The 21,296-nt window shown below is 35.6% G+C and overlaps 1 protein-coding gene across 6 annotated transcripts in view; it reads left to right on the forward strand.

Moving 5' to 3' along the window:
* The window catches only part of LOC143248930 (pecanex-like protein 4), a 77,659-nt gene that overhangs the window by 31,054 nt on the left and 25,309 nt on the right, over nt 1-21,296 (forward strand). For all 6 annotated transcript variants that reach the window (XM_076497934.1, XM_076497939.1, XM_076497937.1 and 3 more), the window contains exons 10-11: nt 3,352-3,454; nt 4,360-5,692. In XM_076497934.1, coding sequence (XP_076354049.1) covers nt 3,352-3,454; nt 4,360-5,692 — 1,436 coding nt within the window. The remainder of the gene's footprint in view (nt 1-3,351; nt 3,455-4,359; nt 5,693-21,296) is intronic.

Raw genomic sequence — 21,296 nt, forward strand, 5'->3', positions numbered from 1 at the left:
AACATTTTTGTAAAATATTGTACTGTGTTTATATATATGTATTTGTTTACTTCATTAGCATGGATAAAAAGTTCCCAGTTTTATCTACTTGTATATTGTCTTTGATATTCAAATTATTTATATTAATTAAAGGTTAATACAGAAAAATGTATCACACCCATTATATCATACATTTAAATCATGGACATCCTTGGACTTTTATGCCTTATGTAAATTAAGAAACAGAAATACTAGGCATCAGTTTTGCAGTAATTAGGTCTGAAAGAAACAGTTCAGACTTCTTAAATTTTAGATTTCACTAGCTTGTTTAAATGCTGTCAACAGGCAGTTTATATAATTGTTGTATTAGGGGCATATATTCATTTCAATATGACAAAAGAACCAAGTTATTTTATTCAGAGTTTTGGGTGTTCTGTTGAAATGAAAGTAATTTAAAGTTTTTCATTGCAACTCCATTCTAAACTGTAATGTTTTGTATTGGGAAGTGGATTTTTGCAGAAGAATTTTGCAATTATCGTTATTAAACTTTACCAACTTTGGCATGTTACACTTTAATACGTATTTATATCAGTAAAAATTTATACATTTTGATAAACTTAAGTTAAATAAGAATGTGTTAAATAATTATAAAGAAATAAAAATTAGATAAATTTTACTTCAAATTTCTAATAACTATTTTTAGTTATGAATAGGTCATTTAACAACTTGGCATTATTTTATGAGGATGCATACATTGCTTCATGTAAAGACTTGTTTAGAGTATGATGGTCACAGTAGACTTAATAAATGGGTGGTGGTTGGGAACTATATTAGTTTGTTTAGATAACTGGATGGGATGCTTCGTACTAGTACAATTCATCTTCTGTGCTATCAGTTAGTGCCTTTCTACCATATTGAAGGCTGGAATGCTAATTTCAAGAGGTAAGTTTTCAACTTACTTACTCCCAAATGGTAGTACCTTATTTTCTTATTCTTATTTTTTTTTCAGTGAATTTTTATTCTCTACTTTGGAGAGCAGTCACCTTCCCTAACTGTCTGCAGGCAGTGAAGGTTGATATAGACATGGGATGTTATGGGCTTGAAGACCCACATTTTGCTCTCCTAATTTCTATTTCAATATCTATTGCTACCTTTTTGTTGCTTATGTGAGACTGGTGAATGGAAGTTAAGACTGATAGATGGTGTATCTCCACTGCAATGTTGGCCCTACTTCTGCATTCACTTTCAAAACCTAGGGTACATTTTATAATCCTACATTATAGTTTGCACCCTGGGATATTTTCGATCAGTGCAGTGTTTTCTGTTTCAGCTTGCTTTTTAAAAAAATAACAAACTTTTATACAGTAGTTACAACCATTTTCTAGTGTTTTACATGAGAAAGTGATACTGTTTTACTTTTCTTACATTTTCTCTGAAAAATGTTCAGAATCTATGAAAGCAAAATAATATTGAATGTCTAAGCATTACAGCCATATCTTTCACTGTGTATGGTGTTTAATGTGATGGCTCTGGTTATCATACTTTTGAGCAATATACTGTGAACATTGTTGTCTCTGTCCTCTTTGCATACTTTCTAAAGTTTATGAGCCTACTGTAGAGGGCTTTTTGAGCACCACAGAGGTACAAAAGTCTAAGGCAAATGTTTGAAAGTGGTATAGGATGAACTCTTTTATTTTTTTTGCATAGTGGCATGTTGTTTGTGTACGTGTTTGAAAGTTTTATTCTGATGGAGACATACTTTAATGTCATGCAGTACATTACAAAGACTATTTTCGTTTGACAGCACTTCTGTCTGATGACATCCACTATTCAGTGGTATGTTTTTTGTAGTTCTCTTGATGTTTAACTTATCATTATGGTTGTAACCTTCAAATCTTGTAAATCTTATGAAAAAACCTTTATGACAAACTGTATGTAATTTTTAAATGTTGCTTCACTATCTGGACAAAAGCAAATTTCATACATTAGCTTCTGCATTACTTTTCAGTTTAGGAACCATGCATCCCAGTTGCTTAATCAGTAAAGTTCAACACCACCATTATCCCTTTCTTTGAAATTTAACATTTCATCCCTTTCTAAATTATAAGATCAAATACAAGAAAAAATTTGTTTCGAAGCTACCGTGTGTATTAATAAAATTAAATACCCACTCTATTTTTTAAAGTTACCAAATTATTTTATTTTACAAAAAATAAGTGTATAAAATAGCACTCTGTATCAAATTACACGAGTAAGCATTTATTTGATGTTGTACTTATATATATATGATGACTTGACAATTAATCTCATCATCTGTCATTGGTAGGTGCTTTTACATGGGTTACTTTTCGATGTTGTGTAAGAAGTAAATTTAGGAGAGTTTAACCCTTAAACAGCAGGAATGTTGTATGTAGTAGTATCAGTTGATGATGGCTGCCATTTAAGGGATAAAGAAAAACTTGATAAGTATATAAACAATAAGAGCTGGCTTTAAGACTTTTTTAAAAATTTATTTATTAATAGTTTTAGTTTAGAGGGTGGAGCAGCTGAGATGGGTCAATAGGTCCCATTTTGTCCCAAAATGTTATGTTAAAAGTGTTAGTTAATAGATGTTTGGAAACATACAGGCTGTTCATACAGTAATATGGCAAAAGCCATTGCAAGTATAAAACTATTTGTTGTAGGTAAATATGAGGAAGCAAAGAAAAGTAATAGATAGTTCCTTCATTAAAAAACAAACAAATTGTGATATTTTTGATGATGTACTGAGAGCATCATTTCTGGTGATAAATCACTGACACAGTGTTTGGAGTTCCTGAAAGAGAACTTTTACTAAAGTTCTTGGATCTCCAGTTTCAATTATTATAATTTGACAAACATTTTCTCCAACTTTGCTATTACAGTTGGAATTTCCATTGCAACCCATTGCCACCTACATAATTTAGCATAATAAAACATCTTGTTAGAAAGTTCTGTAATATAATTCTCTTAGAAGAGGTCACTACCATCTTTATCTACAAATCATAATGCTTTAACTGATTTGCAGCAAGAGTGTCAATGTTTACAAACTGTAGTCTCAGGCCATGGGAGATGATCAAAAGTAGGAGAAAATTGTTGCTGTGGCTTTTTGTTTAAATCATATGTAATTGAAAGTGCACATTTGTAGCAATTAAATATATACAAAAATTCTACAGTTATTTATTTTTAATTATGCTGCTCTTTATACAATTGAATCCCTATTGTTTTTCAAGTTGTAGTTTCATATTTCATGTGATTTTCAAGTACTAGTGTCTCTGTAGTCTGTATTTATTAGGATTTTTTTTCATGAATTTTAAGTTTTATTATGTAACATAGTATTTTCTATTGACTTAGGTTGGAAAGTCTGCAAATTACTGTCAAGATTCAGTTTTTTATCAACAGCTAATTTTGCCATTAACCACCAGTCTTCAGCAATCATTATCTGCAGGTAGCTTAGGTAAGTTTATTTTTGAATACTAGCCATCTTTGGTTAAGGTGTGTTTATTCTTGAATAATAACCATCAAAAATGTCTCTTGGCAGCTTGTATACTCTTCAGTGGTTTGTTTTCAGATTATTAGCATGAACTTGACTACTATTCTTTATATGTATGTTAGCAGGCTACAAAGGCAGTTGTACTTTTTAATTCTAAATTTCAACATATTCTATCAGTAGGTTGAATAAGCAAGCTTATCCTTGTTTCCTAGTCTTTAGCAGTCTCAGAACATTGCTAGTTTTATGTTTCTTTTTGTTATTCTTTCTACAGTTTTTGTTGTGATGTGTCATAGGTAAGGTTATTCTTAGAGTACTGACCTTCAGCATATTGTGTAGGCAGTCTCATCTATGACTATTAGCCTACAGCAATCTTTATTAGTTCATTGTATAAGTAGGTTTATTTAGTACAAACCTTCATAATTTAATCAGCAAACTGTTTATATGAGCTTATGCTTGATTACTATCCTGCAGCTGTCTCTATTAACAAGTTTCTCATGGTGGCTTTCAGCAATCTTTCTAGAGCTGTTGAGTACATACATTTCTTCCTGGTTATTAGTAACATTTTAAAGCTTAACCTTGACACTTAGCCTTCAACAATTGTTATAAATAGCTAGTATAGATAACCTTCTGAAAGATATTACCTTGCAGCAGTTTCTGTGTGTGTTATCATTCAGGTAAATTTCACTTATCATGATACATCTTTTAATGGTCTTTTCTGAATTCAGTTTACAAATAGGAAGCTCAATATGATGATAGAAATATAATAATCAAGATTTTGTTTTTGAGTTGATTATCCAAACATGTATTTGAAGTTATTCACACAATAAAGAACTGAATGTTGTAAGAATTAATTTATTTTGAACTTTCAGGAAACATTACACCAGGAGATTACTACTTAGCCAGATTTCAGGATCGCCTTATATGGCTCCAGATTCTAGAAAGAGGATTTGGGTATTGCAAGCTTAGTGTGAAGGGTTTGGAGCTGCAAGAAACATCATGTCATGCAGTAGAAGCTTCTCAGATTGATGCTATATTTGAACAGATGTATAGTGCTGGTGAAGGATTAGGGAAACAATATTCTCATCTGAACAGAAACATTTTTAATACTCTTATTCCTTGTGATAGTATTCTAGTCCGTACTTATTCTGATGCTAGAAATGTGTTGACAGGGATAATTGATGCACCAGAAACTCTGAAATTAATAGTGACATTCTTTCCCAAAGTTCTCACTTGGATCTTGTTGCATTATCTCATTTCAAAGCTGTCCAGAGAGCACTCAGCTTCAACTGTTTTTCCAAATGAAAAATCTGATAATTATTTAGCTTCTGTTCCAAAAAGACCATCATCTAGCCAGAGCCGTATTATAGCAATGAAGATGACAGAATTACAACCAGTCCACAAAGTTGTGGAACAAAATATTGAGCAAGTAAATGATTGGGCAGAAGAAGAAGAAGAAAAACAAAATGATAGTAATGATGAAGCTTTATGGGCTGAAGCAGTGGCTTCCTATCCCATGAAATTGTTCTGGTCTGATGATGAAGATCCTTTGGGTGAATCACCACCCAGGAAATCAAATATGGTAAAAGAATCTAAGGAATGTGATAGCACTCCAAAATTTGAGGGATCGCATGTGTACAAAAGAAATAGTGATGGAAGTATACCCGGACTTTTAGATGATGATTTTCACAGGATCATTGAGTTGGGAGCACCAACAAAAGGTAGTATCAAATCGCATATTGTAAGTGCCAGAAGACAAGCTTGGACCCCAGATAAACTTGAAGTAGAATCTGATGCAGCTTTTTTTACACCCCAGTACAGATTCCCATCTTCATCCAGACTTGGGCCTCCAAAAGAGTGGCTTAGTTGTCCTGTAAGTAAAGAATTAACATCCAGTATGAAAGACTTTTTCAGCATTGAATGGTTTCAAGCCATCCTTGAAATGCTGTTAGAAAAACATGAGAACCTGAAAAATCTTTATAGTGATGATGCTGTAAAGGACAGTGGGCTTCTAGAGGTGTACCAACATATAGTTCTTGCATGTCACCATGGAGTGAATCTTGCAAGTACTTCTAAGAAAAGTGCAACTGATTTAGGGCCAAGTCATGTTCATTCAGTATTTCATTCTAGTTTACCAGTAACCTCAGCTCAAGAATGGCTTAAGAAGACTGAAGATCTTTTTAATCTAGTCATTAAGGCATACAGGTTAGTTTGAGTTTCATGAAATCAGATGTTTAGAAGTTGTTGGCATATCTTATACAGAATTAGAATGGTTTTGGAGAAAAATCTGATAAACTTAATTTTCAAGTTATATGATGCATAGCAATTTCTGTTTTATTGATTGTTTGCATTAGTAAAAAGGCTACATAAGCAATTTTTGGACTGATGGACATTTGTTGTTCTTAAATTTTAAACAGCCATTTATTCTGTTATCAACTCTGGACATGAACTTATTTGTTTTGATTTACCTTGTAATCTTACTGTAACTTTTAATGTGGTGTATGTATCTTCACAAAATGTGGCAGGTTTTTAATAAACACTACAAATCTTTCGTACACAAAAAAATTAAATTTTTAAATGCTATTACTAAAGATTTTTCCATGAATACATAGTGTTAACTAGTCTAAGTTCAAGGTGATTTTTCATGTTAAGATTAAAATTACATTTTATTTATATTTTATAGTTTCATATCTCATTTGTGTAATTTCTAAAATCTTCTAAACAAATATCAGATGTTTTCTTTTTTCAGAAAACCACATCTGTTATTTTCTCAGCCTTAAATCTGCATTAACTTGATCATTTTGACCAACATCAGGACCATCCCAAACAAATATGAAATAAATCTAAATTATCCTTTCTTTTTTGTGTTGTGGAATGACCTCAGATTATAACAGAAATTACAGTTAGTTATCCTAAACAGTTTCAGACTTTTGACAGTTTACACATATTTCTATTTAATTTTATTGTTTTATTGCTCTTTGTACTGTGTCTAACTAAAAGCATTCCACGATAAAGTGTATAAATCACATGGCTAATTTGTATATCATCTTACAGTATTGAATGACACAATACACAAGCTATTAAGAGTGAAATTTTTATCATTTTTTTTTCCCTTACACAATGTAATAAATTTCTTATTTTTACATTTTAATTACTTTTATAAAAACAGAAATATGCATACAGATTAAGAAATTTAGTACTTTGCATTTTGGTTTTGTTGTTGGCTCATCAGTGAAAATTGGACTTATATTTTTGTGATGTTGATACTAATACTTTAAATAATTTTTATGTATTTCAGATGTACATGTTAGAACACAATAACATACACAATACAGATGATGTCCTATAACTAATATAATTTAACTGGTTTTCTGACTAAAGACATACCTTAAAATAATTCCATTAGCTAGCTACTTGATCTGAACATGGTGGTAACAACTTTCAACTTGTAGGTGAAGTGACAAAAATCTCTATTGAGAACAAGTTAGCATTATATATCATTTGTTAAATCAAATATTTGTATTAGTGATCAATGATGTAATAATAAATGTCAGAGAGAATTGTTAACAATTTTTGAAAGAAATAATGTGGCAAGTGATTTGATTTTCTAGTATAGCTTTATAAACAAAAAAGACAATGTTTTAAAGATTAGACTGTACCTCAGCAAAACATATACTGTAATTAGTAATTTATACTAAACTTAGTACATCATATAGGGGTGATACAAAATAGAGATTGAGCTTGTCAGAGTGAATAAATGTCATTATACATCTACGAAGAGAGATTGATCATTTGGTTATATATATATTTCCAATATTAGATTAAAACTTGTATTAGAACTTAGTTCATGAACTGAATTTTGATGCTTTGATACATTGATAACACTATGCAACACAAATTTTGTTCCTGGATAGTATGTGTTATTTCTTAATTGAGTATGTTGTAAAAATACAGAAAATGGCCATTATTTCCTTCAAACTTTGCTTTTGGGACTTGGGTAATGAAATTTAGCAATTAACCTATTTTATGTGTAAAAAACGGGCAAATTTGCACATTTTCATTTACATAAGGTCTGAATAAAACAATATATGGATCAAGATTTACATGTATTTATACTAAAATTATACAAAAATGTTTAGAAGTGAGTAGTTTTTCAAGATTTGTGATTGTAATGTAAATCACTTTCATGTATCAGCCCCCAAATATAGTCTCTTATAATGTTTTTGTTATACGCTCCCAGGTTACAAAAGCAAAGTTTGAAGAGAAAAATAGGTCTTTTCCATTTACTTTAGGCATAAGCAATTGGGAAATAACACTTTCTGCCCAGGAACAAGAAAAAGTAAAAATTGTGTTACATAGTGTAATAATAAATTAGTCTAAATTTTGAACGTTATTATAAAAAAGTTCTTAAGCCCACTTTGGGTTACTTGTGGCATAAAACTTAGAGTGAAATGAATGTTTAGAAGTCATTTATTAAATATAGCTTACATTAGATATCATAGAAAAGCACTTGCATTCTGTGCTTATTTGGTTTCAACATTACACTTAACGTTAAACATTAGTCTGATTAAGTATAGTTTCAAATATTAAAATTAAATGTAGAAATATTGGTTACTACAGATTTGTTTTATTATTACTAGTAATAGAATATTTATATTTATCAGAGTGTAGAATATTACTAGTGAACGGAGTTTCACTGAACTAAGTTAAGCACAAAACGTCTAATTATATTCCTTTGATTATAAAGAAAGTGTGAAATACTGCAATGATTTTTATAATTTTCATAATATAATTACAAAATTATGCCACATATACATATATATTGTAATGTTGAATGATATTTGAAACCACTGAAATAACTGCTGATATCTAGAAAGATATTAAGGAATTTATTTGGTTGTATGCTAAGATAACAGTTTTCTTACATAGGTGAATTAATCCCAGCTATTACATTCTGTTGCCAGAAAAAATAACTATACTTTTGGGCTGTGAGTATATATTGTAACAGAAATTACAGAAATAACTGATGGTTGAATTCTATATTTAACACTCCTACGAAAAGACGTTTCTAGTCCTGATTTCTCCAAGCCTGTTCCCTTGGCTGTGGTTTTGCTAGATAGTAGATAGGGACAGTGGGAATCTCGTTAATCCATTCATTAATGGATTTAAATGGCAATTTCATTTAAATACAAAATTATTAGCCTAATATTAATAACCTTTCAAGTTGTTCTGGGGCCTATTAGGCCCCACTTTTCGTAGGAGTGTTAAGTCTGCAGGAGTATCCTAAGAGTTGATTGTTGGTGCTATTGACTGGTGGCTTTCTCTTTAGTCTGCCACTTTCAGATTTTTACCATATATTCTTATATCTCTGAATATGATCTATAAAAAAAATCAGGATGGTGTTCAACCTACTTTTTGAGTTATAATTTTTTAAAGTATCCTCTGACCATACTTTTGTTATTTAAAAAAAAATTCATTTCAGGTGTGTTATTGTGTGCAGATATATCCATACAGTTTTGACAAATACCTGTCAGAATTTTATGAGTTCCATTGAAATATTCTAATCAGCCTTTCACAGTGTTAAATAATGAAGTTGTAAGAAACAAGAAAGAATTAATTCATTTCTGAACAAGTTTATTGTCATAACTAGTTAGATTACATAGCATTGCAAATATATTGTGTATGTATTACAGTTATGCAGATATGGCTGAGTTTAAGATTCATAATATAAATACAAAAGTAAATCAGACACAAAAAGCACAACAGGGGATAACCGAGAAGGATTATAGTTGCAACAAACTGCAATAATCGTGACAATGAAATGTTTCAAAAACTGCTTTGGCAATAAATTAGCCTTAACAACATCAAATAAACATTTCTTTGTTCAGACAGCTTGAATAAATTTCTGAAATTCAAGTTTGATTATGTTGAGATCACTTTGACTTAGAACATAGTGGCGAGTAGGTAGGTGCATTTATCAGACAAAGAATATGTTGGAAAGGAATCCAGCTTTCATCTTTACATGACCTTGCAGGCCATGAGAATAGTTCGTTTCTTGATTACTTCATAAATGACGCCAACACATCGGAATGTTCATGTGATCTATCTTTTATGTTTCCCACATACCATTCATGATCATATATGCATGCTACATATCCCTGGCTGATAATTGTCATTGCTATCATTAGACCCTATTTGAACTGCTGCAGCATCACTTTCACTGCTACTACCAACAGTTACAACTGTGTACACATCATCATCTGATAGCCTTCTCATGTACAATTTGTTGGTAGAGTGGGGAATAAAGATATGATGTGATCTAATACCTGCCACAGTTTTGCATTTTTCATAGTGCTCGAGTAGATCAAACTTTACACAATTCTGCAGGAATGATTCCCGATTGACAAGAAAAAACTGAATGCCCTGAATGTGGTCCAATGGTACATATCAGAGACACTTGAAATTTGATAATTTATTATTTTACACAACCTTGAATGTTTTGGAGATCATGTTCAGAGATGTAAGAATATATGGTAAAGGCTGATTAGAATATTTCAATGGGATTCATAAATTATTTCACAATTGAATGGATATATTTGCACACAGTAACACACCTGAATTGAAGTTGTTGTTTTTTTTTCAAGTAAACAATGTATGGTCAGAGGATACTTTAAAAAATTATAACTCAAAAAGTAGGTTGAAGACTATCCTGATTTTTTTTGTAGATCATATTCAGAGATGTAAGAATATATGGTAAAAATCTGAAAAGGCTGAATAACTGGTGACATGGTCAAACTGTGGCCTGAAGTAGAGCTATTTTTAGCTAAATCATAAAAAGTTGCATGCAAATACAGTTTTTTACAGGAGATCTAATAGACTTTTAATTATAACAATTGCTGATTTATCAACTGATATGTTATAGGAAATTTGAAAACAAAATTCAGCTTTGAATCATATTAAGTCTTGGAGCTATGGCTAATTAAATAAACCAATGTTTTTTTACAATTTTGGGTTTTCAGGTGATTTTACAGCCTCACTATGCAAATCCTAAGTGAGATAAACTTGGTTTGAGACCATTTTTGAATTCTGTGAGATTAATTCACTCAGTGCAGCAAATTTCAGCCTTCTACCACCATTACTCTTGCAGCTTTAATTTGCCAAAAATAAAAAAAAAATTAACTCAATTTTACAGGGCTGTAAGTCAGAAACTATTAGAGATATTGATCTAATCTTTTGCAGTTTTTCATTATATGGGTAGATGAGCACATGTGAATTTTTTCAAGGTATTCTGAGGGGTCACCTGGAAAATTTTCCAAATTCTGAATGAAATTCAACAAAAATCAAATTAATACATCAAGAAGCTAGAAAAACAAAATAGATAAAAACATCACCTTCCTAAACTTATATGATCAGACTCACATGAAGAATTCCAACTCTATGCTCTATATATGATCACTAGTTTCAGGATTTAATGATGTTTTAATACACACTAACTAAATATCCAGACTAATGAATTATTAAATAAATTATCATCACTAATGGGTAGTAATAAATTAATACATCATAAAAATATATGGATACATATAATCATGAATAAGCTGGTTTCCTAAATTTATGGTGTATTACATTCATAGTGAATATACTGTTAAAGAGAGTTTTAAATTTTCTAATGTTTGCTGTGCAAGACTTGCTGTAGAATCTATACACTATTATTTCTTAGGTAAAGACCTTACAATTAAGATAACATGTTGTATTAGAATAAAGATGTTATATGGTTTCCACAGCATGTTTTTCTAGTTATTGTGGAGGTACTTGTAGGTTAGTGTAGATTCTTCTCTTCCGCTTCTCAAAGATGTTTCCGTGATGTAAGGGAACACATGGTAGAAAGGAGGATAGCCAATGAAATGTAAAGGGAAGTTTGAATGAGAAGACCCAAACAACTCAGAGAAATCCTCTGTTAAACATGGAATGCTCTCCATTATATCAGCAAATAGTATACAGTTTTATCCACTTAGATGGCTGAATGTAACACTCATTAAAGTGTTAACCTCACTTGTGTTTGCCCCAAGTAAAGGAATATCTGAGGAGAGGCTTCAGTGAGTTCATCCTAAAGAAACCCTGCATAACTTGTTTAGTCTGAATGGTTGTCAGTGTATTTTATTGCTTTAGCTGTGTCAGTGATAAAGATGAGAAAATGCTCTAATTCATGTTCTTCTCTGTCCCTCATAACTTTGTTCCCCTGCAGTTGGGACTCTTACCTCAAGTGTCATTTCTCTTTACTCTCTATTTTACTCCTTTTTGTGTGCATGATATTTGTTGGTTTTTTTTTCTTTACCTGTCCCTTCGGTGTGGATTCCTGTACGTGGTGAGGGGACCTCCCATGGAAAGTTCTGTTCTATCTGGTTACCTTCTCTGGGATCTAAACATCCACTCATGTGTTTGCCGTGCGTGGCGACCCGTGAAGGGGAGGAGAGGATCCTGGTAGTTGAGGGGTCCAACCCTGACACACCACTTTGGCCTTGAATTCCTGTAGATTGGCAGCCTTTGGGTGGCCCCCCTTGGGTCAATCGGCTGGTCCACTTGGGCTAGAGTCAACCAAGTACCAGTGTTGGAGTTCTCATCGGGTGTTGTGGACATTGTGTCTGATGCTGGTGTTTGGGTATAGTACTCACGAAACCCTGGTATTGCTGCAAGGTCCTTACATGACATTGTAGTGCGTCCCCTCGTAGGGCTTCATGGTGGGTGGGGTCAGTGGGTACCGAAATTTTTCTTTTTTCCTATGGATCCTCCTTCAAAAATTTAAATAAAATAGTAAAAAAACAGTCAATAGGTAAGCGACCACGTCTTGAAGACTCTGAGCAGCAACCTTCAACATCTGTAACACACGTACCTCATTTTCTTATATTACATTCTCTCACAAAAACCTTTAGGGCAATTGTCCCCCTTTTTTATTCAGAAGGGACTAGAGGGTCTTGCTGGCTCTCCAAAGTCAGTAAAGAAGCTTCGATCTAGAGACATGTTAGTTGAAACATTTACAACCCACCACAGTAAACTCCTCTTGAACTCAACGGCAATTGGGGATATACCTATTGAAGTTACCCCTCATGCTACCTTGAATTCATCACGAGGAGTTATTGTTGAGAGGCATTTGAAGAATGTCCCCAAGTCAGAGATTCTCGCTGGTCTCTCCACTCAAGGAGTTTCTGCAATGAGGCACATCTCCACTTGCAAAGACGGAGTTACACTGCCGACAAATATCCTCGTTTTAACATTTACATCACCACGTGCACCTGCCACCATCAAGGCAGGTTATCTAATTTGCAGGGTACGGCCATACATTCCAAACCCTCTTCGATGTTTTTAATGTCAGAGGTTCGGCCACTCAAAGACATCATGTCGTGGTTCCCTGATCTGTGCTTGCTGCGTTGGCAAGGGTCACGATGCCTGTGAATGTGACATGGACCCACATTGCGTCAACTGCAATGGTTCTCACCCTTCCTACTTTTGTTCTTGCCCAAAATGGTTGGAGGAAAAAGAGGTGCAGCGTTTGAAAACGACTCATAACATTAGTTATTCTGAGGCTCGGAAATTGCTGCCCGCCACTCCATTTCGGACATATGCTGCTGCACTTCGTTCCACAACTACAGTGGGAGTGCAGACAGATCTCTCTGTGCCTCCAAGAGAATCATTTTCAAAACAAATGAAAAGCCTTTTGACCTCCATGGTTAAAAAGGTTGATGAATCGACTTTCACACCCATCTCTGTTCCTCCCATACATTCCAACAAATCTCAAGATTTTGGTTTCAAATACAGGCATTTTTTCTGATACATCTTTTTCTCCCACCCCAAGTGGCAAAACAATCATTCGTTGGTGTCCTCAGTCACTGGAATCCCCTTTAAATAACAAATACCTGCCCAGTCAACCCAGGGCAGGATCCATGGAGGTTGATAGACCTCCTCCGACTAACGACAGTAAGGAAAAAAGACGTGGTCGTAAACAGAAGGGTTCTCCAATTTGCCTACCCATCATTAAAAATGGCCACCTTGATACAATGGAACTGTCGAGGTTTACGTTCTAATCTGGATGATATCAAAACACTGATTGCTTCCTACCATCCTGTATGTCTTTCCTTACAAGAAACATTTCTAAAACCTGCTGATACAGTCACCATTCGGCAGTTTTCTCTGTACAGAAATGACAGGCTGTGTGATGGAGGGGTGGCACTATTGGTTGATCACCCTGTCTTTGTGACTCAACACACCCTTGGAGGCCGTAGCCATCCATGTTTCCTTGGGTCATACCATCACTGTTTGTTCTCTCTACCTGTCCCCTGGAGTGACATGTGATCAATCAGACCTTGATGCTTTCATTGAACAGTTGCCGTCTCCCTTTCTACTCCTTGGGGACTTTAATGGACATAATCCCCTCTGGGGAAGTACTGTTATTGATGGGAGTGGTCGCTCTGTAGAGCATATGCTCTCTGATCACAATCTTTCTCTTTTCAATACTGGCTCTTCCACTTATTTTCATGCACCTACTCAGTCCTTTACAGCTATTGATCTCTCAGTTTGCTCCCCTTCATTATTCTCCCATTTTTCATGGATGGTTAACAATTATCCACTAGGCAGTGATCATTTTCCTATACTTTTGAGAGAGACTGGCCATGGTCGATGCCACCCTACCCGCGTGCCCTGGTGGAAGCTGGATCAGGCAGACTGGTCCACTTTCACTGCTCTCGCAGAACTTGATCCTGCCATCGTGAATCAGCCATCAATAAACAACTGTGTGGCAGCGGTAACTGGCTGTATTATACAAGCAGCTGCTTAGTGTATTCCTAAAACCTCGACATGTTTTCCACGATATTCTGGTCCGTGGTGGAATCTTGCTTGCCACTTAGCACGGAAGTCTCAAAAACAGGCCTGGGATACTTTTCATAGATATCCCACACTTTCGAACCGCGTCACATGCTACATGGGTAAGACGTCAAAGCCAGAAGGAATCTTGGATTAAGTTCACAACTAGCATATCTTCTACCACTAATTCCAAGGTCATATGGGACAAGATTCGAAAGGTCAGTGGGCACCACAATTCTGTTCCCTTCTTGATCTTACTTTCTGATGGTTAGGAGGTGGCTGATGTTCGGAGCATCGCTGATACTCTAGGTGAAAGCTTTTGCCGGGTATCTAGCACTTCTGGTTGTTCCTCCACCTTCTTGGCCATCAAGACTCGGGCAGAGCGTTCACCTCTTTCCTTTCAAACTGACTGTCTCTTTGACTATAATTGTCCCTTTACACTGGTGGAACTGAAAATGGCCCTTCATTGGTCTGGCAGTACATCTGTAGGACCTGATGATGTACACTATGACATGCTGCACCATCTATCTCCTGCTTCTCTTGATGTCCTTCTAATTGTCTTTAACCGGAATTGGCAGGAGAATGTTTTTCCTGATGCCTGGTGCCAGGCTATTATTTTACCTTTCTCTAAGCCAGGGAAAGATCTCAAGATTTCGTCAAACTACCGTCCAATTGCTTTGACGAGCTGTCTCTATAAGACCTTAGAAAGGATGGTTAATGCTCATCTTGTTTGGTTCCTCGGATCAAACAACCTCCTCTCGCCCACCCAGTGTGGGTTCCGACGACAGCACTCCACCACAGACCATCTAATTCGACTTGAAACATCAATCAGTGAAGCATTTCTCAAATGCCAACATCTTGTATCAATATTCTTTGACATTGAGAAGGCTTATGACACAACATGGAGGTATGGCATTTTGCGAGACCTCCATACATAGGGGTTACGTGGCCATTTACCCATGTTTATTAAAAATTTTTTAATGGACAGTAGATTCCAAGTTCGTGTGGGTTCGACACTTTCCCGTTCTTTTGTACAGGAACTTGGAGTCCCTCAGGGCTGTGTTTTGAGTCTCACACTTTCCAGTATAAAGATAAATGCCATCACTGAACAACTCCCTCTCACTATTGCGAATGGGCTGTATGTCGATGACTTTCATATCTCATGTCAGTCGTCGAACATGAGATATATTGAGCAGCAACTACAGACTGCCCTCAATCATGTACTGAAGTGGACTATGGCAAATGGCTTTAATTTCTCTCTCTCTAAAACCATTTGCATGCACTTTTGCCGCCAACGGGGTATTCACCCTGATCCTGAATTTCATATCGGTGAAGTTTTGCTGCCAGTGGTCCCTGAGACCAAGTTCTTGGGGCTTATCTTTGACCGTAAGCTGACCTTTATACCAGACTTAAAGCAGCTATGGGTCAAATGCACAAGAGCACTGAACATTCTCCGTGTCCTCTCTACTACCAGTTGGGAAGCAGATCGATGTTCTATGTTAAAGGTATATCGTGCTCTTATTCCATCAAAACTCGAATATGGATCAATGGTCTATGGCTCTGCCAGACCCTCGGCCTTAAAGATGCTAGACCCCATCTAGTCTAGTTGTTCTAACTAGACTACGCATTGGTCACAGTTTTATAACTCATCGTTTTCTTTTATCTGGAACTGATGCACCAGTGTGTAGTTTGTATAATACTCAAATCACTATCAGCCACATCTTACTTTCTTGCCATCGTTACGATTCTCAACGACGGCACTATTTTAAAGATGTTCTGTCCAAGGGTTTATCTGTAACATTGGACAGTGTTATTGGTGATGGTGACACTGTCCAACTTGATAAAGTTTTTAGTTTTTTAATGGCCATTATTTTTTTAAATTTCATTTAAGTGTTGGATATTTATTCATTACACCTTTTTAATTGTAGTTCCTTTTTTACAGTTTCATTCTCTTTAGTTCAATTTGACATTGAAAAATGGTCAGAACATTAAATAACTTGACACCAGGACTGGAAAGGCCAGCTTCAGGTGACTAATGCTGCTGTTTGAACTATCTGTTTGAACTACCCGTTAGTCGTCCTGGCGAGTTGTTATTCCAATTTTGCTGCGTATCTTTTGAACTTTTATTACTTTACCCTTTGGTACTGGCCATAATGACACATAACCCGGAACCAGAACTGGAAAGACCAACTTCAGGTGACTGACAGTGGTTCTGGTACTTGCCTGTTAGTCTTCCTAGCGGGTTATGATCATTACCATTCTGCTACAGAAGTACTTTACAACTTTATAGATTGGATGTCAACATCGGTTTTATGCAATTTTCTGTTTTTAATTGCTGTTTTGTTTTTACCTTCGTTTACTTTTACAAATTTTACTACATTTACTTTACTTTTACCTTTTTTACTGGACATTTGGCTACTCTTTATTAAAATTTTGCTACAAGTCTTTGAAAACTTATTTTACATTTTGATAATGGCTGGTATGACACATAACCCGGAACCAGGACTGGAAAGGCCAACTTCAGGTGACTGACAGTGGTTCTTGAACTTACCTGTTAGTCTTCCTGTCAGGTTATGATCCTTGCTATTATGCTAGAGAAAGTCCTTCACAACTTCTCTTATTCTGCTTTCTCTCTTAACATTGTAGACTAGGTATCAACATTGGTTTTATGCTTTTTCTGTTTTTCAATGCTGTTTTGTTTTACCTGCATTTCCTTTTCTGTATTTTACTACATTTAATTAATTTTTACCTTTTTACCGGACGTTTGGCGCAAATAGCCTAGCTGCTTTGTGTCATAAAACTAAATTAATCAATCAATCAATTCTTTACCTGTTTGTTTTTGGTGTGGTTCATTTCTTACTGGAAGCATAGACTAAAGTTGTATAACTTCAATCTGCACTATTTACCTTCTGTCTTGACCTTTTCTTTAAACTCCTGTTCCTTGCCTGGATCAATTTACCCCTAACGTTCCAACTTTTCTTTTGGCCTGTTTTTAAGTGGTATACTTTTCTTGCATATCTCTTCTTTTGCAGACATCCAAATTCTTTTTAACACCTGTTCAGTGTTTGGTAATCTTAGATGATTTCTTCATGTTGTGTCTTAGCTGATCTCAGACCATAGTATCTGGTCACCAGAACTTATGCTTCTCATTTTCATCTTGCACAAGGTTTTCTCTCACTACTGGGACTCTGGTTTCTCTGGAACCCCTTATTCCTTGAGGTGTGTATACATGTGCACCTCATCAAGTGGTATTTGTGGATCAAAAGGATTCTTTCTTAGATTTAGTTGTCACTGTTGTTGATTGAGAATCTCCACTCTCATATAATCAAGAAACTGTGATGATGACTAAAGTGCTAATACTGTCTTCAGCATTTCCTTACCAACTCACACCAGACAACACAAAATTTACTGCTAGAGAAAACTCAAGTAATTTGGGATAATTTGATGGGATAATGTCAAAAATTTAGTCAATTTATTTATAACCTCTAGATTTTGAGTTATTATAATATCATTTTATCAGCACTGTGTGAAATACCATGCAGTCAACTCATGACAATAGTATACTGTGAAATTAAGTATACTTGGACATTTTAACTCTTTCAAAGTTGACCAACCATGTTACCACTCTGTACTTGTTATAGTTTTGATACAATTAACTTTTAATATAGTGTGTGTACCTTCACAAAATTTGACAGAATTTCAGTAAACATTACATCTTTTTCACATATAAAAGTCAGGTTTTTTTTCATAAAAGTATTTTAATAAATTAAAAAAAGATTTGACCATGAATATACCCTTCGGTTTGAATGCCTGTATGTGGTGAGGGTACCTCCCAAAGAAGGTTCTGTCTTTTTAGTTTACCTCCTCTGTAATCTGAATGTCTGCCATCCACTACCATCTTGGTGTGTGTGCAGACCAACCTTTCTGTACCTCCTGAAGAGTCTTTTTCATCTTACCTTCAGACACTTCCACATAAACTCTTGTCTCTGTATCCCTACCTTTGTTTCTGGTGGCTGCTTTGGTCCCTTTCCGATTGCCCCAAGGTGCAAAAGTAGTACATGCTCCTGCCTACAGTTACTAGACTCACTGTCTTCTGACAGATATGTTCCCACTTGATCTCTGGCAGAATCCACGGATGTTGACAGATTTCTATCTTTTTAAGAGAAGCAGCATGGTCACATTGATACAGTTGAACTATCAAGGCTTACATTCTGATTTCAACAACATTAAGGCCCTGATTGATTCATACCAACCAATCTGTGTCTCCCTCAGGAAACTTCTTTATGCTGCCAATGCCATCACTCTTTGGCAGTTTTCCTTCTATAGGAAAGACAAGTTGTGTGATAGTAGTGATGTGGCTTTGCTGGTTACCCAGTGTATATGCTTTTTTCATCTGTACCACTATCCACCTATTTGAGGCTATGGTAAGCTGTCTTTCTTTGTGTAATATCTTTTATTTGTTGCATCTACCTATAAGACCTTGATGTTCTTTTAGATCAGTCGCCATCTTCCATTCTCTGTTTGAGTGATTTAAATGATATAGTTCACTATGGGGTGGTGCCAATATTGATGGAAGGGGTTGTTCTGTGGAGCATATTCTCTCAGATCATAATCTCTCTCTCTATTCAGAGATGGTCCTTTTACTTGCTTTCATGCACCCAGTTAGTCTTTTAGTGTTATAGATTTACTTCTCTTCTCACCTTCATTCTATCCTCATTTTTCTTAGAGTGTCAAGAGTGACCCTTGTGGCACTCATCATTTTCCCATCATATTGCAGGAAATTAGGTGTAGGTAGTGTCACATAGTAACAGTGTGCCATTGGCAAAAGTGGGACCAGGATGACTGGCCTTTTTTTACTACTCTCTCTGAACTTGATCCTGTCATTGTCTGTTTGCCATCTATTGATTACTGTGTGGGAGCAGTGACTAACTTTATATTCCAGGCAGCTGCTCATTTTATTCCTGTGATCTGTAGACATATTTCATGGTATCCTTGTCCATAGTAGAGTTCTGCCTGCCAAGAGGCATGGAAAGCTTAAAAACAAACACAGGAGATCTTCTGATAGGATCCCTCTCTTTTGAACTACATCTCTTATAAACAAGCCCAAGTGCATCCTTGGCAGGTCATGTATCACAGTCAAAGGGAATCTTGGATTAAGTTCACCTCTGGCATCTCTAGTTCCACCAGTTCCAAAGTTGTGTGGGACAAGATTTAGGAGGTCAGTGGGTTTTTCACCTCTCAATCTTGCTCACTGATGGCTGGGAAGTTGACAATGACTTTTACATTGCTAAAACCCTTGTGGGTGGTTTTTCTTATCCTTTCAGTTTTTCTACTTCCTCCCTAGACATCTTGGTTGTCAAGACTTAGGCCATCAGATCTCCACTTTCCTTTAAGGAAGTGGGTCTCTCTGACCAAAATTGCCTGTTGATTAATGTAGAACTGAAGATTGCTCTTTATTGGTCTAACAGTGTATCAGTTGGACCTGATAATATTAATTATGAGATGCTGTGCCATTTATCTCCTGCCTCTCTTTCTGTTCTTCTGGTTATTTTCAACTGGATTTGGCAAGGGGATGTCCATCCTGTTACTTAGTGCCAGCCTATTATACTATCCTTTTCCTAGCTTTGGAAGTATCCCAAGATTCAGACAAACTATCAACTTATTGCTTTGACAAGCTGTCTGTGTAAAGTTTTGAAGGGGATGTTTAATGCTTGACACATTTGGTTCTTAGAATCAAACAACCTCTTCTTGCCCACCCACCCTGGGTTTCAAAGACAGCATTCTATCATGGACCACCTTATTTGACTTGAAATGTTAATCAGGGAAGTCTTTCTCAAGATAGAAAACATTTAATTTCCATCCTTTTTTATCATGAGAAGGCTTATGACATGACTGGGAGCTATAGAATTTTACATGACCTCACTTCTACAAGTTGTGAGGCTAGTTGCTCATTTTTATCCACAATTCTTTACTCAACAAGCAATTCCAGGTCTGTGTGGGCTCTACACTTTTTTGTTCATTCTCACAGGAACTTGGAGTCCCTTAGAGCTGTGTCTTGAGTGTCACACTTTTCAGTATTAAGATTGATGTTATCACTCATCAACTTTCTTTTACTGTCGCAAATGGCCTATACGTTAATGACTTCCACGTTTCATGTCAGTTGTCAAATATGGTTAACCAAGCATCATCTTCAGAGTGCCTTCAATTATGTCATGCACTGGACTATCACACACAATTTTTCTTATTTAAAAACTGTTTGCATGCACTTTTGCCACCAGCAGGGATTGCATCTTGATCTTGTGCTTTGGCTTGATGAGAATGTGTTTCTTGCGGTGCCAGAAACAAAGTTCTTGGGAATTGTTTTTGCCAGAAAGCTGACCTGTATTCCACACATCAAGCAGCTTTGTGTTAGATATACGATGGTACTGAACATCCTTTTTGTGCCCTCTTCTTCTACCTCATGGGGAGCAGACTGATGTTCTATGTTAAAGATTTGTTGTACCCTCATAAGATAAAAACTTGACTATGAGTCTCTAGTCTATGGTTCAACTAGGCCTTCAGCACTTAGAATGCTGGATCCTGTTCACCAGCAGGGACTTTGGTTGTGCACAGGGGCATTCTGCACTTTTTTGGTCCAGCATTTGTACACCAAGTCTCATGAACTACCTTTTCATCTTCAACGTTTGCAACTCTCCTTGAAATATGCTGCTAAATTACATTCTTTGCTGCAGCACCCAACCTGGAATTGTGTTTTCCACCCTTGTTGGGCTGTTCTATTCAGTAAAAGACTCTCCATTATTCCACCATTTGGCCTCCTTATCTGGGCACGTGTGACCAATTTGGGTCTGACACTGGACATGATTTTTGAGTCTAGTTTTGGGCTCATTCCTTCATAGCATGATACCATTCCCATGTGTGATATTTCTCTGAGTCACCTGAAGAAGGTTGATACTTC

This window comes from Tachypleus tridentatus, chromosome 4 (genome assembly GCF_004210375.1).
Source record: "Tachypleus tridentatus isolate NWPU-2018 chromosome 4, ASM421037v1, whole genome shotgun sequence".
NCBI lineage: Eukaryota > Metazoa > Arthropoda > Merostomata > Xiphosura > Limulidae > Tachypleus > Tachypleus tridentatus.